At 35.4% G+C, this 25,725-nt stretch overlaps 1 protein-coding gene across 1 annotated transcript in view; it reads right to left on the bottom strand.

Moving 5' to 3' along the window:
- Akt3 (AKT serine/threonine kinase 3) overlaps positions 1-25,725 on the bottom strand; it is a 208,823-nt gene that overhangs the window by 100,407 nt on the left and 82,691 nt on the right. The window contains exon 3 of the mRNA XM_005078162.4: positions 17,652-17,777. Within this exon, the coding sequence (XP_005078219.1) occupies positions 17,652-17,777 (126 nt within the window). The remainder of the gene's footprint in view (positions 1-17,651; positions 17,778-25,725) is intronic.

The raw sequence follows: 25,725 nt of genomic DNA, 5'->3' as shown, positions 1-25,725 counted from the left end.
TGTTATAACTGTTCTGATAGCTAATAAAGTAGACTTAACAGTAAAATTGGTCACAAACAGAAAGTGTAAACGAGCTGTTATAGATGTTCTCATAGCTAATAGACAACAGTAAAATTTATCAAGAGATCATAGAGAGCCACTATATTAGCAATGAGAATAATTCATCAAGAGTATAAATTAATTATAAATAAAAATGCATCAAATGTAAGGCCTCCCAATTTCATAAAGTTCTGATGAACATAAAATGTCATATAGGTCCTGAAAACCTAATGTGTGATCTCAATATCCTACTCTAATCTGTAAACAAGTCATCCTAACCAAAATCAACTGAACCTAAAATGAAATCATTAGCACAACCCAGAGCTCTGTAAAATGAGCAATATTATGCCACAAAAATCCTAAATTTTCAGATTATTCCTATGTGTAAGCACTGTGTATGCATGCTATATATGACACATGCATATATATGACTGTGCCTCTGTGGAAATGTGGAGTCCAGAGCAGGGCACTAGGCATCCTTCTGCTTTCAACCGGAACCTTACTTTCAAATGTCTGTTAAACTGACTGTTATATTACGCAGTCACACTAGTTAACCTTCTCCAGAGTAACCAACTACAAGCTGAATTTCAAACACTCTGCTTACTTTACACCATTCTAAACCACAGATGACAAAGTTTGTTCGAAATTCTAATTTTTCTGCAAACTTGAAAGCCAATTAACAGAACTGTAACATGCCAAATCAATATATATAATCTCCAAAAGAAATTCTGAGAAATCATCTGTTCAGATTATATTAAAAAGTTTAAGATTTTTATGTCAGCCTTTTTAATCTTTTAAATATTAATTTTATCCTTTCAAAAACATTCTGCTAAGGCTGGGCACGGTGGCACAAATCTTTAATTCTATTACTCAGGAAACAGAGGCAGGTGGATTTCTCTAAGTTTGAAGCTGACTTGGTCTACAAAGGGAGTTCCAGGATGGCCAGGGCAACAGATTGAGACCACATCCCTCCATTCAAAGAACTCAAATTGAACAAAAAAATTCTGATAGTTAATATAAACAAACATTTTTCATTTATCAAAAACACAAACAGCTCATATTGAGTAATTAAATGATGTCAACTGCAAGTTTATTTTTAAACTTCGAAGTATATTTTCATTTAATACATTTCCTTTTGCTTAATGTTTCCACTACTGTTCAGACAAAAACACATGATGTCCAATTACAATGCTACCTTACCTGATAATCATCTAATACACCAAAGATAGGTAAGTTGATGCCCAATGGAGAACAATCTCAACACAACACTGAATGATAACCATGTACCACATGCTGCACTCTGAGTGGTTCCTGGATGTTTCTTCCTAAATCACAAACCTAAACACTACTATTATACTCCATTTTATAAATGAGCAAATCTATAAGGCTCAACTAGCTAAACAACTTGTCTAAAATGCACAGCTTGTGTGAAACTGTATAAAGATGTATCCCAGAACTATATGAATCCAAATCCCACGCTCTTCTGAAAATTGTCTTTGAAAACAGTAATCTGTAAAAACAAAGAGACTAGACCTAAGCACTTTGTTGTCCTTTCTATTCCTTCTCTGGGCTTGGTTTCTTTCCATCTATGACACCTTTCCCCTATGAAGAAATCCAGGATAATTTTCACCTGCTAACAATATTGTAGGAAAGAAGAGGTTGGAGGTCCTTTTTTCCTGGCTCTGACACTGCACAGGAAGAAGGACAAGGAATATTCCCTGGTAGAATCCTGCTCTGTGGCCCTGACTGTTTCTTAGGTAAAGTATAGCCCAGGAAAAAGACATCAGTCTATCTGGATTTTTTTCCACAGTTGGGTCTTGCCATGTACACTAACAATGAAGTTAATGGTAATAAACATGTTTACTTACTAATGGCAAATAAGTGATCCCCAAACTTGTTTAAATCCGCTCCACACGTCTAGTTACTGTTGTCTGAGCCAATTATCGATTATCCAAAGACAACATATATTTTTCCACATAAAAGAATATGGATAAAATAAATCTTTATTCTTTGTTGCATAACATAGTCAATAATGAGGAGCCCAAGATCAGGTTACAAACATTATTATCTATTCTGACACTTTATGACCTGCATTCTAAACTGTACCACTTAAAAATACTACTTAGGACTGGAGAGATGGGTCAGCCATTAAAGGCTAGGCTTGCAACCAAAAATGTAAAAATACTACTTAGTAGTTACATGGGATTTTCCTTGTGGCTTTAAATCTTGAACCTCTCAAAATAAATTTTTCTTTAATGAATATGATTACCATAGTTACCATTATTTACCCAAAGCACATTCTGAGAGTCAGCATTTCAACCATCAATACTTTTCATACTTTCTACCGACCACATCCTGCCTTTCATGAAACAAATACATCTCTTAAGGTTTTCTAGGATAACCATTCTTTGCATACATGAAATTGCTAGTAAAAATAAGACTATGGTTACACTTTGAAACAATAACTGAAACACAAAAGTGACATGCAACACTTTACTGAGAGAATTTTAGTAAGAATACAAACATTTAGTGGACTCAAAATAAGGAATTAGGCATAATGTTTTTTTTCATCAGGCATAATCTTTTTTATATTTATTTATCGCAATAGATTAGACATGGCTTTAAAAAATCTGGTAATATTTATAAGAAGTAATCTACAACTTTAACCATTTTAAGCATATATTTTCATGACATTTACAACAAAATGCAATTTACTACTTTAATTTTTTTTCTGTTTACTATCTTTTTCCCCTTAAGAGCTCATGTAACACAGGCTGGTCTCAAACACACTTTTTAGCTAAAAATTACCTTAAACTTCTGATCATCTTGCCTTTCTACCATGAGTGTTGAGATTACAGCCCTGCACCATCAGACCCAGTCTGACAAGATGTTGAGACTGAACCTTGGACTTTGTGAATTCTAGGAAGGAAGCCTATCAACTAAGCTAATTTTTAATCTTTTAACAGAATTTATTCACTTCTGCCAGTCTCTGACAATTTTGCTTTTTCCTTAGTCATAGTAAAATTATCTATAAAAATAAGGAGTTATCAATGGGGAAATAACATACAATTTTGTAAAGTTACAAAAGCTTAGAATAATTTACAGAGTAAACAATAAATATGTAAATAATACAAACTACAATGAAGTTCAAAAATAATAATTACTGAATTATTGCCTTAAAGATACTATATGTATATTTTAAGTTGCCTTACAAGAACAGCCTATAGGAATAGAAACTATCAGGATGCATTTTGGAAGCAGTAACTATTGCGAGTTAGATGATTCAATCACCATGAACTATTCTGGCATGTTTCAAAAGCATTGCCATTCTAAAACATACAAAATATCTAAAAATGCAACCATGGTAATAGATTCTGAGTGCATGGGTTGGGGTGAGAGAGAAAGACAATGACAAATTGGTCTGAAAGGACACTGAGACTTCATAGTTGGAAGACTATTGTGCTGACAATTAGTAACAGAGGAAGCAGAGCACAAAACAAATGAATGAAAAAGGCTGAACTTGCAGTGAAAGGCCTTATTATAGTGCAGAAACATTGTTATAATAAAGGGGCAATGTACTCTCCTCTATGGAACTTCCAAACAGCACCCCAATCTCTTTTCTCTTCCTCTGCATTGCATTTTTTCGTTAGCATCTGCTTGATTATGTATTATTTCCAACCCAAAACAATTCCTCTATATCATTTCTAAATACTGAGGTTGAAAGGCCCTTCCTTCCACTCTGGCCTTAGGCCTCATTTAACATTACTAGAAATATAACAAATGTTTTTTAAATCAACAAGGACACTGAAAAGGGCAGCAAGGCAGTGATTTGGCACTAACAATTCTGGAGAAGAGACAAAAACATAACCTCAAATACAAATTGTAAAAATGATGATAACTATATAATTTATCAAAAATATCCAGCAATCTTTCCTCTGAAGCTTAATGTCTATGCTGTGACTTCTGCTGTAATTTGAAGAACAATGCTGAAAGCTTTACATACTAATGGTTTCTCTGCAATGTTTCACTCTTCTTAAATGGTAGTAGCCTAAAATTCTGAATATATCTTTATATTCTAGATGAGAATGACAAGATTTGATTTGTAACCCTGACAAACTAGTCAAGAGGCACAGTAAGCCCTTACCTTCTGAAGTCTCCACTGGAAAAACTTTGGTCCTAAAGCCCTAAGCATGTGGACATGCTGCAGTGAAGAGGAGGGAGACCAGAATGAGTGCTGGCCCCAAAGACTGAGCACCATGGCTGTGCTCACAGTTCTCTTCATTGAGACAAGTATTGCCATGCTGAGGATATGGTTAAAAAAAGCAACAATGACATATGTGCACAATGCATAACAGGCAAGTGATTAATTAGTGGTAATTTATTACTATTAGTCTCAATTGAATAATGATTTAAGAATTTGAAATCAAGAATTTTTAAAAGTTAAGGACTTTGGAGATGATTCAACTAATTCCTTTATTCTACATATAACAAAATTCTGATTTAGGACAGTTATGTGATCTGGTCAAAATTACACAATATATTTTTTATAAAATAATCAGAGATCTGATTGCTACATCCGCATTCACCCTCATCTACCCTAAATAGGTTCACCATACTCAAAATACACTTTGAGAATATAAGAATCTGCGTGGGTGCACCATGTCTCATCCCTGGAAGATCATTTTTCTGTGGGTATTGACTACTCACTATCTGAAGAAGCTTAACTCCATATATAGTCAAACTGACTTCAAGCTAAGAGAGTTACTTGCTTTGAGACTCTCAGAGACTTTCAATCCCTATAGAACTGCTTTATTATCCAGTTTGTCTTTAAAAGGAATGACATTTTAGTCATGGTTCTTATGATAAATAGATCTACAAAAAGTAAAATAAGTAATACATAGTAGGATTTTTATCAATTCTTTCCTTACTCATAGGAATCCCAATTCCCTATGTATTAAATTTTAACATGGGATTAAAGCACCAATTATGATGGGTACATAATCATGATTTTAATTATTATTTTTTAAGCCACACACAATCTCTACTTTCTAGAAACTAAAACTTTAAGCTGCAAAAATGATTTACTAAAAAGAAATAGTCAAGGACTAAATCAGACAAAAGTATATATACTCAATCAGACACCTTGTATAGATTTTATCAGGTCGTAACTGGTTGCAGTTTGAAAGCAACAAACAGAATTATTTTTACCATTCAAATATGAAAGGGCATCATAGAAGAAATTAACAAGAATCAGCAATAATATAATACAACAATACAAGGATCCTTAGCTCTTCATCAAAGTTGGCTTGGTATCTAGTGGTTTATACATTTAATAAATTCTGGCCTGAATAACTGAAACATAATTACCTATCACTAATGAATTCAATGAAAAACAAACTACATTTAAGTTCGCCTTGTGTGACTTGTTACATACACATTGGTTAAATTATGCTCAAAGTATCCTCTCTCTACCCACATTATTACACCATCCTTACAGAAAAGAATGGTTTTTGTTTTATGAATGAAATATTTCAAGAGATACCTATCCTTTCCAAGCTAAAACCGATAGTTAAAAAATTTTTTTGTTTAAAAACATTACTCTTAAGATGGGATTTAAAATGCAGTATTTATCTGCATCAATAACATTATTTCATGTTACTAAACAAGACCAAAAATAACAATGATACTAGAGAAACTACACAAAATACCAGTTAACAGAATCCTTAGGTCCTAACTCTAGCTTTGGGAAAACAAATATCTGGGGTAATTAAGCACTATTAACTATTTCAAGTGGCATGTTTCTTTCTTTTAGGTATCTTTCTGTGATGGTTAATTTTATGTCAATTTGGCACCTGAGAGGAAGGACCCCAACTGAGAAGTGCCTCCAAAAGACTGGTATGTAGGCAAGCCTGTAGAGCATTTTCTGAAATAATGATTGATGTGAGGAGGCCTAGCCCATTGAAGGTGGTGCCACCCCTGGATAGGAGTGGTCCTGGATTTTATAATGAAACAAGCTGAGCAAGCCATGATGAGCAAACCAGTAAGTAGCATCCCTCCATAGTCTCTGCATCAGCTCCTGCCTCCAGGTTCCTGAAATCAACTCTTGACTTCCTGCCCTCAATGCTTCTGATGATGAAGTGTTATATGGAACTGTGAATGAAATAAACACTTTCCTCCCCAAGTTGCTTTTGGTTATGGTGTTTCACAACAGCAATTGCAAGCCTAAGACACACTTTTCCTCCAGTATTCTCCATTCTGTACATGGAGCTTTGATTCATTCCTGAGGATTTCATACCCACTTAATTCAAGAGGGAAGATATTTAGCCCAAGTCTCTGAGAAATGCTTTCTTAATTAGATTAGTACTGTTACCTAGAATCCAGCCTGTCCTTCAAAAGCGTTACTATTTCTCTAAACAATCTCAATCTCCAAAGAGATTTTTCTGATAGTCCAGTTTCTAATGAATCTCCCTTTCCTAAACTTCATATTTTAATTGTCAAATTTACTCCAGATTTTAATCATGAAGCATTTCAAGCAATAATCTCAAATGTCATGAAGCATTTTTGCCACTATATTACATAGTCTTTATATCCAATGACTATCACCTGTTATCTGTTAAGTACTGAAGTTAACACAGAATTGAAAGTTTGTATTGTTAGTCATAAATTTAACTTCTGGTTCTGACAACTATCAAATAAGCATGTCACAATTTTCTGGAACTTTTCAAAATAAAAACCACAATATTAGCTGGGCGTTGGTGGCGCACGCCTTTAATCCCAGCACTCAGGAGGCAGAGGAGGCAGGCGGGTCTCTGTGAGTTCGAGGCCAGCCTGGTCTACAGAGCGAGTTCCAGGACAGCCTCTAAAACAATAGAGAAACTCTGTCTCAAAAAAACAAAGCAAAGAAAAAAAATAAGTTAAAAAAAATAAAAACACAATATTTACCTCGTAGTGTTGCTGTAAGGATTTGATGAGGTAACATTATCTGTAAGGGTGTAGCACATAGTAACTTTTTTTAAAAGTTGGTTTCCTTCCTTCTTTATTTCTCTTAGTACTCGGTACAATGTGTAGAACATAACATTCCCAATAAAAACTTTCTAAATATCCACTAGAACTTAGGTTTCCTAAAATATGTATTTACATATTGTGATGGCTAATCTTGAATTTCACCTTGACTACAACTGGAATTAACTAAAACCCAAGCATCTGGACAGTTGTGAAGGATTTTTCTTCATTGGATCATTTAAGGTGGGAAGATCCACCCTAAATCTGGGCCACAATTTTGGTGGCCGCCCACATAAAAGGACTTGAAAGAAGGACGCTTTTGCTTTTTGCTTGCTTCCTTCACGATCATGAGCAAGTTCTTCTATCCTGTTACTGAGGTATCCCTTCACTGCTTATTAGAAACTTCTTCAGGATCTCAACAGAGACAGACCAGAAGCTCCCCAGGACTTCCCTAGAACTCCTGCACTAGCCTGACTGAGACACCAGCCTCATGAACTGAACAACTGCCATCAGGAGACAGCTATCATTCTACTACCTGGATCTCAGACTGTAAAACACTCTAATAAACCTCATATATATGTGTTTCTACTCTATCAGCTCTGTTCCTATAGAGATTAAATATACATATTATATTATATTATTAATATATCCAAATTATGTTAGCACACATGATAATGCAGTTTCAAAACAGAGAACATGTATGCCAAGTTATCTAGGAACACAAGAACAAACAAGATAAAAGTTAAGAGTCAAAAGTACTTAAAAGTTAACTCAGTAACAATTATAGAGGAGCCATCTCTTATAGATAGATGAGAGATTACTGACCTTGGGAAAGTTGTGGCAGACAGAGAAGAGTAGGAGCAGAGGAAGCTACTTCTGCGGGGGGGGGTCTACTTCCATCCTAGTGTCAGATTGTAAGATGAACAGGACTTAGCAGTCCTGGCCTGCTTTCCTTAAAACCATTACCTACCACATCCTCTCACTTTCTAAAGCTGCAGTAAGTAATTCAATTTACAAACAATTTATTCCCATTAGATAGTAAGCCAGAATTTCTTTTAAAAGACTCAGAAAGACACTGAAAAATTATGAAAAGAAAAAGTCAACTCTGACTAATCAGGGGCAACATCTGTCACATGGACACTCTTCAACCTGCAGAAACTTGGTCCTTCAAAAGTGATCTAATTAACTTTACACAATCACTTTCTGATTTATTTTTAAATAAAGGCATCTGTTTCTTACAGTGTGATATATTACTAATAGACTTAATTTCCCATTTATCTAAAATTTTTCTCACAATTAGGAATAAAAACACATCCAATCTTCAAAGGATTAAGTATATAAAATAGTCTAAGAAGTCATTCACAGTAAAGATATTTATGAATGGGCATGGCACCTAACTTAACAGAATGTGACAATTTGCATAAAAAACATTCATGGAAGGCTAGGGTGTACCTCATGAGCAGACTTTCCAACTATGTGATAGGTCCTGGTTTCAATTCTCACCACTACCACAACAAAACTATGGAATATTAAGACATATGTAGAAATATTGAAAATATTGATAAAATTTTTATTTTTATAAGTGCTTATGGATAAGAAAAAATAATAATTAGTAATAAAAAATAGTAATAATAGGCTTCCCTGTGTAAAAACAAATGGAGCATCTCTAAGATTTTTTCCCTAGAAAAACAGTATTTACACAACATTGTTCATGACATATCCCATACATTGCTTCCAAGTATCACAGAGAAGAGAATATTGGAACTTAAGAAACCAATTAGGAGATTGTTAACATAATCCAGAGAGAATTAATAAGGACCTGAGCTGGCTAGTAACAGAAAGAGCTGACTGACAGCTTGTTTGTTTGAAGATACACACCTACCACCACACAATATAACCAGATGCTCAAGCAAGGTATTAATTTCTGACTTAAATTGTGTATATAATTAAAAATGCCTTTCCTTGTTCAAAACTGGACCCCATGTTAACAACTAAAAATAAACTCTTAAGTAACCATAGCTAATACATGTTGCTTCTTTTGAATGTTCTATAACATTTATTTTCTATAAAAATTAATTTTGGCACCTGAACCAATTTTTTCTTCCCCTACTATGTGTGCAATGTTAATATTATCCAGTGACTATGTCAAATTCCTATATATAAAACTTTATGATATAATTCAGTAGGCACCAAGTAAAATGAGCAACAACCCTTTAAAACTGGATTATTCTTAACTCCAATAATTTCTATCTATGTAGGCAGTTAATGGTTCTCTAGATGTACTGAGTTATTGCCGTCATAAATCTCTCCTTCCATGTATTTTGATTGGAACCATAACTGATTTTTTCTGTATCTGAAATCTGTATCTAATGTTTATTCAGGTATAAAGATGATTTTGATGGTTTTAAGATTCATAATTTTCTACTTTGAAAACAAGGAAAAATAGGATAGAAAACATTAATTTTTTTTAAAAGAATGGTCTAGAAATATAGGTGTCCATTTTTTATAAAAGATATTAAAGAAAGGTTTTAGGAAAGAGACATCTTCAGGATGAACCAACATTTACAACACCAAAGGAGGCAGAATTCTAAGAGGTGCTTCTTGGGATAGTTGGTGACTCTCCCTGCTTCCCACCACGAAGCCTAAGAGGGAACCATGCAAAAATGGATGAGCGTGAAGATACCCAGTCTTTAATAGAGGGATTATTTCCACTATGAAATTTAACAATCTATGAATTCAGGGAAAAGATGATAGCTGTAAAACATCAGAGACCATGGCTACTGGATAGAAAAGCTACTTTGGTTAAAGTACCTTGTGGCAATGTGTGGTTTTAGCAGTGTTTTTTAATATATTTTGTATGTTTTCTCAATGATGACCTTAATCTATGATTATTAGAAATAAGTCAAGTTTCATAGAGAAAAGGATAACCAGCCTACAATCCACAACCCCAGAGAAGCTAGGAAACAAAGAGGACACTAAGAGAGACCTACCTGAACCTCTTCCCCCACCCCACCCCCGCCCCACCTCCAGTGCCAGGAGGGGAAAGGGACAAGATCTCTTGAGTAAACTGGGAGCATGGGCAGAGGGAGAAAGAGGAGGGAAGAAGGGTAGGGGGGAGAAGAACATGAGGGATCAGGAAGAGCAAGTTGTGGGAAGAACAGAGAAGGAAAGCAAGGAAAGAGATACCTTGACAGAGGGAGAGCCATTGTGGATTTAGCAAGAAAATTGGCACTAAGGAAATTCCCAGGAATCCACAAGGATGATCCCAACTACTACTCTAAGTAATAGTGGAGAGGCTACCTTAAATGTCCCTCCCCTATAATGAGATTGATGACTACCTTAAATGCCATCCTAGAGCCTTATCCAGTAGCTGATGGAAGCAGAAGTAGATATCTACAACTAAGCACTGAGCCAAACTCATTGAATCCAGTTTCAGAAAGGGAGGAGTGATGAGCAAATGGGTCACAACCATACTGGGGAAACCCACAGAAACAGCTGACCTGAGCAAGTGGGAGCTCATGGACCCCAGACTGACAGCTGGGGAACCTGCATAAGATTGAACTAGGCCCCCTGAATGTGGGTGTCAGTGGCAGGGCTTGGGAAGTCTATGGGGCTGCTGGCAATGGAACCAGTATTCATCCCTACTGCATGAACTGGCTTTCTGGATCCCATTCCCTACTGAAGGATATTCTCTCAGCCTAGATTCAGACTTTGATGTGACAGACTTTGATGATTCCCCCATGGGAGTCTCACCCTCTCTGAGGAGTGGATGGGGGGTGGGGTGGGATGCAGAGATGGTGGAGAGTGGGAGAATGGAAGGGAGAGGGAACTGGGATTGGTATGTAAAATATGATTGTTTTTAAATAAAAAATAAGAGAAATAAGTCAAGTTTTAGAGTTATACTTTGCTTTAAAAATATATAAATTTCATTCCCACTGCATTTGGAAGGCACCTCATTCACACTCCATATCTGGTTTGGTACACTCAAAGTAGAATAAAAGTCAACTGTTGTTATCCACATCTTTTAGCACTTCCCGAGTTACCACTTTGTGCACCAATGAGTACTTAGCAATTTAAATAAATATTTCCCCCAAGACACATGTTGGATGCTTGGTGCTTAGCTTGGAGTCCTTGGGAGATGGTGGAAACTTTAAAAGATGGTCCTACTATCTTTGTGATTTTGGTACCATATTCTTGAAGTTGGTTAGAGGTTCCCTGGTTATATGACAAAGCATTTTACTCTGGTACATGCTTTCAGCATGAACTCAAAGCTAAAGGATAAACCTATCATGACAGACAACATCAAAAGCTATGAGCCAAAATAAATCACCTTGCCTTCTTTTAGGCATTTTATCACAATGAGAAGATAAATACATAATACATTGACTAACATAATATTCTAGTAAGAATGGAGGGAAAGGAGTAACATTGAAATGATAGCAGAGTATTGCATCAGTTTTTTAAAGAATTATTTATTTTTAATTATGTGTATGAGTTTTGTGCCAGTGAGTTCAAGGACGCATGGAGGCCAGAGGTGTCAATTTCTGTGAAGTTGGAGTTACAAGCAGTTTTGAATCACCTTATATAGGGGCTGGGAGTTGAACTCAGGGCAGTATTATACACTCTTAACTCAGGAGCCATCTCTTCAGCCTTGATAAATATACTTTTAAGCCTGATATTTAAGTACCATTACTTAATAAGCTTAAACAAAACACTGACTCCAAAGGCTTCATTTTTGTAATCTAAAAAGAATAAATTTACAAAGTTTGCTCTCAGATATTCAAGAATAACTGAGTATTATTAAAGTCACAATATATAGACACTAGGAGATAAGATTAAACTACTTCACCTAAAATAACTCAGACTAGTAAGTGGGACATATTCAGGAAGAAGATTTTAAAAAATGTGATAAACACACACACACACACACACACACACACACATACACGCACACACACACGCGCACACACACACGCACACACACACGCACACACACAGACACCAGTTTGAGAAATGTAAGGGAATAGTTTTGAAGGAATGAATGGGGAAATAATTCTAAATATGAATTAAAGGACAAAAAAAATTATACAGACAAATAGAAGATAAGGACATTCCAACCAGAAGCCAAGACAAGGAGCAAAAAGCAGCAAACTTTTGGGGGAGTTATAAACAGCTCAGCACTGTTGAAGCAGAACTGCAGAACAGAAGAGACATGAAGCAGGAGTTAGAGGAGAGGCCAGATTGAAGAGATCCTGGTATGATACATTAAGGAAGCTGGATGTCATCCAGTAGGCAATGAAGATCCAAGGCAGGGTTTACAAGGGGGATGGATGGCACAGTTAGGATGTAATTTTAGAAAGATCGTTTTGACAGACAAGTGAAGAAGAACATGAGTGGCACAAGTTAGAGACAGAATCTAGTTAAGAATCAGAGAGTAAAGGAGTGATTCATTCTAGGAAAATAGTTAAAATTCTTATATTTGAACCATGTAGCAGGTTCAAACACAGGAATAAAAACAGCAGAACTAGAAATGGATTGAGAGTATGGTAAAGATGTGAAGGAAAAGAAAAGAAGGGGAAATAGATCTAGGTTTCTGCTCAAGCAGAGGCAGACTCTGAAACAGTATCTAGGGAAAATAGGAACCGTCCTGAGGACAGCCTAGAGCAGTAAGGACTGTAACGCATCTATGGTGGCAATAACTTATAGTGAAATTAATGTGACAACATAGTTCTCAGGAAAGCAGCCTGGTCTGAAACTATGAAATGTGGGAATAAGATGGACAGTTTGTAACTACAAATTCAGGAACAATGTGACCATCCAGGTGTAATGCACAAAGTGTGAAGTCCTGAGCAGGTGTTTCTTAAATACTATATACTATACTATACTATATACTATACACAAATAATGCACTATGCAAAGGAAAAAACAAGGACAGAGAGAAAGCTCACAGCACAGAGGGAAAGACCATCTCAAAATCTCGGTCAGCAGATGAAATGCAGCCTCAATACCAACCCAGAAAACAAATTAAAATTGAAAGTTTAAGCTTAATGAGGGGTTTTTAGGCAAATATATTACCTTGGTATGGGGGGAGGAGTAAAGCATGAAGGCTCCTGTCCATGTTCTCGCGCCCATTTCCCCTGAAGAAGCCATCAATCTGGTGAAGACTTGCTGACTCCTCTGCAGCAGACCCCAGCTCCTCCTTTAACAAGCGCCCTTCCTATTCCTGGAAAGATGTCCTCATCTCTCAAGTTCTCAACACAGGCCTTGCTCAGCTCTCCCCAGCCTAATGCCATTATCAGAACCCACATTCCCAGTCATATTTCTCTGTGATTAGCTGCCTCTTTATTAATCCACATGCCTTGAATTCCATGACTGGGATTGCTGAAGCAAGAAGATCTCTCAGTCTGAAGTCAGCCTAGTCTACAAGTTCCAGGCCAGTCAGGGCTACAGAGTGAAACTTTAGTGAGGGATCCAAAGCACAAAAACACAAAAGTCTTCTTTGAGTCTTAGCTTCCAAAGTTTATACAAAAATCAATGCTAAACAAATATATATGTATGTTTTTCTTTTGTTTATCTGTTCTTTGTTTATAGGAACCTTAGCCATGAACCCAACATAGAAAGAAAAAAAATATTTATTTTTCAGCACATTAGAAATCATCAAAAGTGGTTTCAATCCAAATAGATAAGAGAAGAAGTTAGACTACAGAAGTTAAGAAGTAGAACCAGGGGCTGGAGAGATGGTTCAGTGGTCAATAGCACTGACTGTTCTTCTAGAGGTCCTGAGTTCAAGTCCCAGCAACCACATGGTGGCTCATAGCCATCTATAGTGAGATCTGGTGCCCTCTTCTGGTGCGCAGGTGTACATGCAGATAGAGCACTTAAACATAAAATAAAGCAATCTTAAAAAAGAAAAAAGAAAAAAAAAAGAAGTTGAATCAGTGAGAATAGAAGGACTCTGAGAACTGTTTTTTCCAGATACTGGGGATGAAATCCAGCATCTTACATATGCTAAACGTGTTCTCTACCTCTAAGCTATACTCCTAGTCTGGACAATGTTATGAAAAAGGGAAGAAAGTCAAATACGAGACTAGAAAAATCTTTAAACCTTTCTAGTTCACATTATCACTTTTTCAAATGAGTAAAAAGTCAATTTCTGTGAAACTGTACTGAAGTCCATATATATGTATACATGCTTATGTGTGTATCCACAAACATGAACAGTGGTGTACATGTGTGTGAAAGCCAGATGTCAATTACCTTGCTCAATTACTCTCCATCCTACATTTCAGGTAGTCTCCTACTAAACCTGGAACGCACAGATTAGGCCAAGCAATGAGCTCCATGAAGCAGCCTTTCTCTGCCACTGGAAACTTGGTATAAAGGCAAGCTTGGTTGCACCTGTTTTATATCACTGGACAGCTGTAGGAGTGAACCCCACAAAGCTATCCGCCCAACAGGGCGGGGTCAAGGTAGAGATAAAAGGAAGTGAAAGGAAAAGGGGCTTCCCTTTTTCTCCTGGAAGCCAGCCACGCTTCTAACTCCTGGCCTGCGCGACTCTCTCTCTCTCTCTCTCTCTCTCTCTGGTAAATAAATGTATTGTTTTCCCTATATAGCATCGAATATCGTTATAGACAGCCAAACTCAGGGACTTATATCAGCACAGAAAGAATAAAACCAACTGACACATCCCAAGCCAGGCCACAAAGGAACATTTTTAATTAGTGGAAAAACAGGGGACTCACACTGTAGCTATCAACAGTATATTTAGCATTTCTTAACATATCTAAGAAATATTAAGGCTAGTCAAATTCTTTTAATTTTTAAACTTTGTTTTTATTTATGTGCATGTGTATGTTTGTTCCCCCAGGGTGTCAGAAGCCCTGGAACCAGAGTTACAGATGGCTGTGAGCCACAGTCAACAAGTGCTATTAACTGCTGAGGCATCTCTCCAACCTCTTTGAGAACAATACTCCAATGTGGGCCAAGGCAAGTGAGGAACTAACTATAAGGCACAGAAAATAGGGTGTTTAGATTCTTTTTGCTAATTCCTCATAAAAGCATTGTCACTCTGCCTTTAATAACTCCTCCCTTGTTTGAATTAGCTTTTCATTTACTTAATCTTCAAGGATCTGCTCAAACTCCACCTTACAAAGCAGCAAACAGAAGTCTAGTATGCTGATGAAGGAAATGTTACAATTGGAGGTTTTAAAAATGATCTGCTTCCAATCATACTCAGAGCATGTGCCAAAGTTGAAATTTGGGCCATTTCTTTGACTTATCTCCTTTCAATTGAGGTACTATTTCCTTAATTATTTACATAATTTTAGGTTACAGTAAAGTTCTACATATAAAGAAAATTTAAATAATGGAGTCATGGTAAGATCTAAGGTAATAACCCTGAAAATCGGGGGTTCAACTACAACTTTTTTTTTTTGTTTGTTTGTTTTTTTGGTTTTACGAGACAGGGTTTCTCTGTGGCTTTGGAGGCTGTCCTGGAACTCACTTTGTAGACCACACAGGCCTCGAACTCACAGAGATCCGCCTGCCTCTGCCTCCCAAGTGCTGGTATTAAAGGCGTGCGCCACCACCGCCCGGCTCAACTACAACTTTACCTGTGAAAGTCAAGTCCCAACAAGGACTTTGTTGTGCGAGTAGAAATTACAGATGTCAACTGCTATTATTTTGTGGAGAAGCTGTCAGTCACTAAGTAGGCTCTCTCCACAAGTACACATTATTTCAGCCTCTGCCAGGGGAAGTGCTAGAGCAGATGTTGGCAGACTGTGACATACAGTATGTCTTTAAAACTTGTTGGGGTGTGAAATTTCATAAGGTCAAAAAATGCTGCATTTTGATCAGCAGATAGAGATTTTTCTACACTTTTAGAAATTATTTCAAACAAACCAATAGAATTGCTAGTACAATGGACAAACTATTTAGGCAGAACATGACAATTTTTTAAAAGATAATTTCTACCATTTTAATAAGCAAATGTTCAATCAAAATACCTTTAGACTGAAAATACATAGCTTAAAGCAATTTAAAAACTCAAAAGATACTATTACAATTGTCAAAATGATTTAAAATAATTTTTTACTTACTAGAGCAATTTATAAATGAACATGTTTTGATGGAAAAAATGCTGTTTTCCTTAATACACACATATACATGCACATATACATATGTACATGCATAATGTATATAATGATAGGGCACTATCATTTCAAAAAATAAAAAAATCTCTGCACAAAAATTCACTGACATGAATGTCGAGGGTTTTAAAATTAGTTCTCAGGGACGATCTGGGAGATGAATCCAAAAGGGTAAAGGGCATAATTAAAATCTGTTCCACATAAAATATTTTTAGATAAAAAACTTAGAAAAATAAAATAAAGTTAGTATTATTCAATTATTCGTAATTCTATTCTCTTTAAGGTTTATTTTTAAAACTGAAAATAAAGTTCGAAGTTGCTATATGGTAAAATTAATTTTATAATACTTAAATGCTTTCTAGGATTTTCTTGGGTTATTTACTTATGTGTACAAAGTTAAATTCTCCCGTCTATCTTTTTCAAATATATGTAACAAATAACATCCAGTCAAGACAAAATATAGAAGGTTGCCTAATTGAAAATTTTAACAGAATAGACTATACCTAGTTATTACACACTCCATTTTGAACTTGAAAATGCTTTAATTCTAGATTAACATAGCAAGATCTTTTTATTGGGTAAGTATAAACCACTTAAAAGTTTGATCATAACATAAAAGAATGAAAATAATCACTGTTACTATCACAGTCGTCTTTCAAATAAACAAATTCAACACTTCTAAGTAAACTGAGCATTTTGTTAAGATATTCATAGGAAATCTCAGAAAGATGATTTTTGTGTTTGTGTTTGAACAGTTTACTTGTTCACCAAGGAAGAACATTAATGCACACACCTCTACCAGATCATATAGATGAGAGATCTCTAAAAATTGCAACTTACTTGTGTTACTACTTAATTTTAGATACACTAGTATGAAATAAGTATTTTTAGGCTTTATTTTTCCTAAGCATCTTTCAAGTTTTATATTGTTGGAGCATTTAGACCCTTGAAATTACTAAATACAGCTCTTTTTTTAATGACTTCTTTATTGACTCTGGGAGTTTCCATCATGTACCCCCATTCTTTCCATCTCCCAATCACGAATATCATCCCTGAAAAATGATTTCCAATAGAAAACATTTATATAATCAATCAACCAACCAAACATTGTGACAGAGAATTCTGGAAGGAATGTAGTAACAGTACTACAATAATAAGTGACATCTTATGACCAAGTTCACGGGTCCTTAAGTACATTTTATATAGAAAAACATGAGGTACATAGATGGGCAGTTATACTTATCATATTCAAACTCTAAATATGAAAAATAAACTATATTGCACTGCAAAAGATTATAAGTCTCTATCTTAAGGAGTTGAAAATCTTACACAGTTGACAATTTCTTTCCAATTAAATGTAAACCTAAACTTCAGCACTAGTTTTTCAGAAACATTAACATGTATGGCACATAAAGTCATGAATATAAGTAAACCCAAGGTGAATTAAGTTTATAAACTTACTTGCCACTGAAAAGTTGTTGAGGGGATAAGGTAAGTCCACATCTTGAGGTTTTTCTTTATATCCTATGAATGAACCGTCTGTCTTCAAAAGGAAATATCTTGGCCTCCAATTTTTTATATATTCTCCTACATGAAAAAAGCATATATGTTAATGTCAAAAAATGAAGTCACTTTGTGTAAAAAAAATTAATTATGGTATAATATGACCTGAACACTGGCCTCCAAAATTTTAGTGAGGCAATTTCTTTTAACTTGACTTACAAAAAAAGTAAGTCTATAAATTTATATTCAACAGAAACTCAATCACTGTGTTTAATTATTCATACTTGGATTACTCATCTGCACCATTATTCCTTCAGAAAATTGCTCATCTGAAAACACATTTTGTACAGTTTTCATTTTATCACACAGTTATTAAAGCAGATACTCAGATATTTTAGAAAGCCCTGGTAAATAACCCACACAGTATTTACAAATTTCAGGAAAAATACAGAATAAGCAGAGTGTGAAATATACATTCCATCTTTATGACCAATAACACTGCTTTTTTTTTAAAAAGGAGGGAGAGTTAATGCCTCTCCGAGTCTCACTGCTATATAGTCAAGGCTGGCCTCAAACTCTCAATCTTCTTGCATAGTCTCCATGGTATGGGATTATTAAATCTGGACCTTGCCTTTCTCTTTCTAGGAAAATAACCTTTTACACATGCTATGAACAAGTCACAAAAATGAAAGAATGTGAGTTAATGAAGCTCAAAACCACATCAAACTTACATATATAAATAAATACAACACACAGCCATCACAGAGCGTGACTAACAGTAGGTAACTGTACACTTTATCAGCTTTACATATGTGCTCCTACCTAGCCACCAAAAAGGCTCACAATGTGGAGCAGCAGGTGATTCCATGACACCTTAATAGCTTGATGGCAAACCACACAGCAGTTCACACTTGTTTTCTCAGCACTTGGGGGACTGGAGCAGGAACATCACCATGAATTCCAGGGGTGGGGTTTACAGAGTGAGAGAGTAAGGGAGGAAAGGGAAAAAGAAAAACAATAAAAAGCAGAGGAGGAGGGAACCATGTAGCTTAGCTATCTGTCTCCTGATATTGAATCTCAAATACTGAATTTTACAACTATAAAAATCTGAAAAGTTTACTTTTGCTACAAAGCAGTTTCTCCTTTTGACCAAGTTTAAACCTACCATTTGCCTTCTGCTATGCCTTACAGGACCAGGAGCTAAATCAGAATGGACTTCCCAAGTCTCTCCCCACTGGCCTTACCAAAACTGGCCTGTTAGTGCCTCACATCCAGTCTTTACTAATGTCCTAACTGCTTTCCTCAGGATACTCACCACAGCTTCTACTTACAAACCACCTCCACATTAATCTTACCTATGTCTTAATCCACTGCTTTAATCACTCTTCTGCTCTATACTTTAACACTAATACAATCTGATGGGCATTTGAAGCATTCCTCAAATCCCAGCACTCAGGAGGCAGAGGCAGAGGCAAATGGATCTCAGTGAATTCAAAGCCAGTCTGGTCTACAGAGAGAGTTCCAGGACAGCCAGGGCAAATAGTGAGATCCTGTCTCAGAAACAAAACAAAACAAACTCAGTACATTTAATGTAACATTTGTACGTTAAAATAACTATTTTCTGAGCCAGTGTGATGGCATGTACATGTAATCCTAGTACTAGGAAGGCAAAGGACTACAAGTTTAAGGCTATACCCTATCTTTTAGTAAGAAAAGCAGCACTGTATAGCTATTAAAGTATGTTTTTCTGGTTGAAATATAAGGGGAAAATGCAACTTAGGTGGGTAACTCAAAAAGGTAATTCAAATAATTATGGACAGGGCTAGGATTAGAAGGACATGCCACCATGCTGTCTCAGAAAATAGTAGTATTGAATAGACACTGGAATTCAAAATGAGGGATAGTTCCTAAAATACTGATGGTGACATGAGATTTGCAACTTTATCAATGCACTATGTTAGATGAATATCCATTTACTCAGATTCCACTTTGTATAACTCTTGTACACTGTACACAATTTTAAGAATCATGCATTAGTCATACAGATATTAGATATTGGTTGACTGGTTTAAGCAGTTCAACTTTCACAGTGGAAACACTTTACATAGTTAGTTATATTTGCTACCGTTAACCAATTTCATTTTTAAAAACTCTTTTTAAGTACTGTGAGGCTTTAAAACACATGATAGTGAACATATTTTCAAAAGTCTAGACTTTGTTCTTGGAGCTCAATTTTCATTAGTCTAGCAAAGACTGCCAGTCTATGCAATATGCATATCTACCTACAGCATTAGTTCAAATCATGCTACTTCTTTTAGACAAATATATCACAAAGGCAAACAGAAGTCTCGGTGCTTTCACAACTTCTTTCCTCTACTGATGGGATTTCCCTGTGCTGCCCTTCAGTACATTAAAAGTGATAAATTCTTTTGTAATCTTTATCAGTGTCATCTGAATAATTTTTATCAACTGTCATCAAAAAAGTGTTAGTCTGAATATGAATAAGCTAAAAAAAAAAAAAAGACTGGATTTGTCAACAGAACACACTAAAGGCAATATAGGCTCCAGGTCACTCATTCTAAGTGGTCAATAAACACAAATGGTCAAAGACTATGCCTTGAAAACATGTTAATAGAATTTAGGAGAAGGGTATAAAATTAGGTTGAATCATTAAGAATATTTGGTGTTGTGGGGTTAAAGAGATGGTTCAGTGCTGAAGAGCTCTAACTGCTCTTCCAGGACTCAGGTTCAGTTCCCAGAACCCACCTGGTAGCTCATAACTGACTCTAACTCCACTTCCAGAGGATTTAAGGCCTTCCCTCTTCTGGCCTCTGCACTTGTGGTATATAGACATACATGCAGAGAAAACACCCATACACAGAAAAAAATAAGTCTCAAAACTTAAAAATATTTAGTGTTGAAATCCATACAAATACTGAGAATGTAGACATAAGTCATGCAGATACATTTCAAACCTCATAAAATTTTAAGCCTAGTAAGAAGTTGTTAAGAATGGAATACAGAAAGGGAAAGCATGAGATTTTTTAATTAGAAATAGAGCTGGGCTCTGGCACACATCTGCAGTCCTAAATATTCAGGAGACTGAGGAAAAAGGATCCCTTGAATTCAGAAGTTTGAGGTCAGCTTGAACAAAATAGTTTAGGACACAGACACACTCAAAATAAAAAAGGTTTATAAATTAAAAATGTATTTACTCATTCCTGATGAACAACAGTCATATGATTTTCCTTCATTGATTCCTTCAAACAAGCTCCTTCCTTCTCCTTTAAGTAACTAGTATTGAACTATGAGATCTCTGCAATGTCTTTAATGTGTAATAGCGGCATCTCTGATTCTTTGTCATTTCCAAATATCTACACATTTGCCTAGAGAAAAGAGTACTTGATACTACCTGCTGTCTGGGGGCAATTTCAGTGTGCAGGCTTTCAACACTTCAGCATTCTATTGCTCCTATGAGGAGACACTGCCTGCTCCCATCTTGCAGAGGTTTGTCTGCTCCTGGACTGGACAACATCACCACTGCAACTGGCAACATGGAAGTTGTTTACAATTTTGGTGATTCTGCGTTGTACTTCCCAGATGCCTTAAAAGCTTTCCAGATGTACCCACATTTCTCTGCTTTTCCATATGTTACTTCATGATTATTTTGAGAAATATATTACAGTCAAGAAACTCTGCTTCCACTGCATAATGCATGAGCTTGCTGTTTTTATATTAAGTATAGTTTTCATGTCTACTTCCTAAGGAAGGGTAGGGTCCATGTTTTGTGTTGAATTTGAACCACTTAAAGAAAAAATCTAGGAATTAAATAATGTAAGCCAGCAGTTTTCACCCTGTGGGTAGTGACCCCTTTGGGAGTCAAATGACCCTTTCACAAGGTCTCCTAAGACAAGTGAGAAACACAGATATTTATATAATGATTCAAAACAGTAGCAAAATTACAGTTACTAAATAGCAACAAAAAAATGTTATGTTTGAGGGTCATCACAACATGAGGAACTGTATTAAAGGACAGCAGCGTTAGGAAGGTTGAGAACCACTTCTGTAAGATGTTAGAAGGCCAACTTCAACTTCTCTAAAACCTCCATGTGGTTGATTTGTCAGTATTTACTTAAAATTTTCCAGAACCTGAACAATTACAACCTTACCTTTAAGCATTCTGGTATCTGTTTAATGACACTCAATAACCTGATTAATCAAAGCCTGGTTCCTACTGTTTTCAGGCAACATCACACTTTACACCAAGAATTAATACTTTTAAATTATTCTTTTAAACAAAACAACATCCTAACAGTATCATCGTATCGAATTTTACTGAGAAAATCAAGGGGGAGTGGAGAACACACACTGATGCACATATTCTCGCCAATAGAAAATAGCATCCTGGCAATTTAATGAAGAATAAACCATGAGATTAGTTTACATAGAAGGAGATATGTTGTGGAGAATTACTCAATCTGTACTCAGCTTCCTGCTGGGTTAAATGTGAGCTAAATTATTATTTTGCTTTCACTTACACCCTTGTACATTGTGAAAGCAACACTTTCTTTTTCTACATTATTGCAAAAACTCACCATTTCTACACCACACCACATTTAAACATGAAGTCATTTCTACTCTATTTTAATAATGTGCAAATGTTAAAAGTACTGCAAAGGTAAAGAGAGGCAAATCTCTATGAGTTTAAGACCAGCCTGATCTACATAGTGAGTTTCAGGATAGCCAGTGCTGTGTAGAGACCATGCCTCTAAACAAAAAAAAAGCAATAAGAAAGAAAACCTGCAAGGGAATGGACTAATTTAAGCATTATAAAAATTAACACCTATAGTGTAAATATTATCCATTTTTATCACATCACCCTCTCTTAAATACTTAAGTATAAGTAACACACACACACACACACACACACACACACACACACACACACACACATATATATATAATTATAATATGGAAACAATGTAACAGTAACTCAAACATACTCACCATGTCTGTTCAATGCCTAGAACAGATCAAGCTAAGAAATAACTACTAATTGAACAAATAAAAAATTTGCCACTATTCTGTAGGGCTACACTCATGGCAGAAAAACCCAGGATATCTCAGCATAAAACCAAGATGGGATCATTCTCTGCTTCCCCTTTGGTGCCTACTGTGCAAGTACTATGAAACTGTAGCACTTGCTAATCAGGAGTCCTGTGTTATGGGTCTGGGTGGGGGAGAATATCAAATAGTTCAACCTGTTACCCATTTCACACCCACTTTATAAAAATTAGTGGAAAGAATGCTGCTTTATCTTAGACCTTTGCCTATGAATCTCCAATGATCAACTTCTAGTGGTATGGGATTCTACAAGTGACCTCAAACTCATGGTTGCTACCATTTTAAGGGTAAATTCATGCCCTTCAACTCTCCTCTTCCTTCTTTTTTTCTTAAACAATAATCTAAGCCATTCATCAGCATGTGAAGGGAAGAAAGGCCAAGACAGAAGCAAAAAAAAAGTTAAAAGTTCTCAGCTAAGCCCTGTCTTCAGGTTCCACCCAAGGAATCTCTTCACACAAATGAGAGGCTGGCATTGTTAATATCATCACTGCAGAGATAGCCATAAGGAAACTGACGGAAGAAAAAGCCAATAGAGGACAGAGATGATACTTGAATAGACACAACATCTTTTTCTCACAGTGGTTGCAGACGCAATTGTCCAGATTCAAATGACAGTTCTGTTACTTACTAGACTAATTATGTGAGTGACAAACTGAGCACATCAATCTCTCTATACCTCAGTTTCCTCTTCTGAAAAATGGAGACAACAGTAATAAAAATAGATTAATATTTACAATATAAACAAGACATCTACTCACAATAATTATATAATTATTTGCTAATAAACTAAAATATCCACTGGTATAAAAAAACAATGAAAAGACAGGGTGGGGGAGATCTGAAGATACATTGTAGTCATGCATTAAACTCTTATTTTAAGGCAAGTAAAAGAAAATTAGGGGCTGGAAGACAGTTGCTAATGTTTGCCACAGAAGTGCAGAGACCTGAGTTCAATTTGCAGAACCTGCATAAGAAACCTAGGCAGGATGGCACAAGCTTACATTCCCAGCGCTTGGGAAGTACCTCAAAAGGGGGTGGGGATGGCAGAGAGTGATAAAGACACCTGACATTGATCTCTGACTTCAACACACTCAAGCAACACCATAAATGACATACTTAAATTTCATTATTTATTGATCTTTTTTTATCCACCATTCTCATTAATAATAATCTCAATTTAAAAAAATTGCCAATACTGTCATAGAAATCCTCTTTCTTAATAATTCCATATCAAGTAATCCTGGAAATGCATTAATAAGTATTTCATTTCTTTCTAATTTCATTAAAAAATACTACATGCAAAAAGAACAAAAGCAGAGGCTGTGTCTCATTCTTTCAAAGTTATTCCTTTCCTGTGCTTCCTCTTTTATTGTACAATTTAATCTCACTCTCAATTTGAAAACATATTAAACTACATATTAGGCTTTTTAATATTATTTTGGAAAAAGTACATTTTTAACTGGATATTTTATATATAACCATTACAAACTAGTGAAGTACATATTCTTGATTAAAATTTTAATATGTTTATAATTTTAAATAGAAAGGAAATATGCTTCCATTTTGATGAATCTTGTTATATATACAGATTCAAATGTAGGAATGTAAATTATTTTAAATACAAATAATCTATAATATTTTAATATCTAGAGTTAAGTGCATGAAACAGTAAGACATACACAAGTAAAATCACCTTGACTTTCCCAGGTAGGTGATTTTCTTATCCTCTTTGAATATGGAACTAATGTAGCAATTTGTGGCCAGTCAACTGTTAATTATTTTTGAAAGAAAGAACTGTGCATAAATGTTATCATTAAATTGAAGAGCCCAGATACATTTAGCATGTTTAAAAAGACAGAGCAAAGAAAAGAAAAGCAACAAGAAACCAAACACTATTCAATTATTCAAATACACTCATTCCTCCTCTCCAAATCAAGCTTCCATATCAGAAAATTGAGAAGCCACTTCTCAATGTTAAAAATGAATTTACTTACCTTGACCCTCTGAGGGCAGTATTACCTAACACACAGTCAGAAATTCCAGGAAATAACTTTAATAAGTCATTCTTATAAAAATCAGATTTAAAAACTGGAAATAAGCATAACCTTGCTCATTATACATTAATACTTCAATCTTTATCATCATTTGTATTTGGACATCATAATAGTTATTTTGAAATATTTGTAATAACTTTAAAAAAAACAAAAACAAGATACCAGGAGAAAAATGTCCTGAAGTCCCATATAGAAGTCACCCAAAAGAAAAATCTTTAAAGCAATGTATATAGCCTATTGTGCTGTTCTTTGCAGAACAGTGGTTTTATAGCATTTAAATTAAGAGGCAACATACATTCTCAGGGATAAAGTAATTCACAGATTAACAACTAATATTAATCTCAAATTTTTTCTTAAAAACAGCAAACAGCCAATGAGCTTATTTGTTATAAATCACTTGTTAATTAATAAAAGATAATGCAAAGGTATGTTAACTGTGTAGCAGCAAAACACAAGAGTTTTCACAACTAATTCTAAAAGAGTAAAATACCTTTAGTCTCTACACAAGTTCAGTGCACCTTGGATATTTTATTTCTTTTACTCATAAAGTACATTTTATTAGAAAATGTTTTCTACAATTAATTTATTAACCATTTTCATAAAACAGAATACACCCCTATAAAATGCAGTGGTGTGATATATCTTTTATTTAGCATAATAAAAATGCTAATCTTACCATCACAGTTTTATTTATAAGTTAATCGGTGATTATACATGCCTAAACTTTACACCAATGACATGAAAACACACACACACACACACACACACACACACACACACACACACACACCAATATCTCTTCAGAAAGATGCCAGAAAGTAAAAGCCTCTGTTTCATGCATTTTCACATACAAG

The sequence above is a fragment of the Mesocricetus auratus genome, unplaced genomic scaffold (assembly GCF_017639785.1).
Source record: "Mesocricetus auratus isolate SY011 unplaced genomic scaffold, BCM_Maur_2.0 Super-Scaffold_100676, whole genome shotgun sequence".
Taxonomy (NCBI): domain Eukaryota; kingdom Metazoa; phylum Chordata; class Mammalia; order Rodentia; family Cricetidae; genus Mesocricetus; species Mesocricetus auratus.
This window is presented reverse-complemented; position numbering and strand designations above follow the sequence as displayed.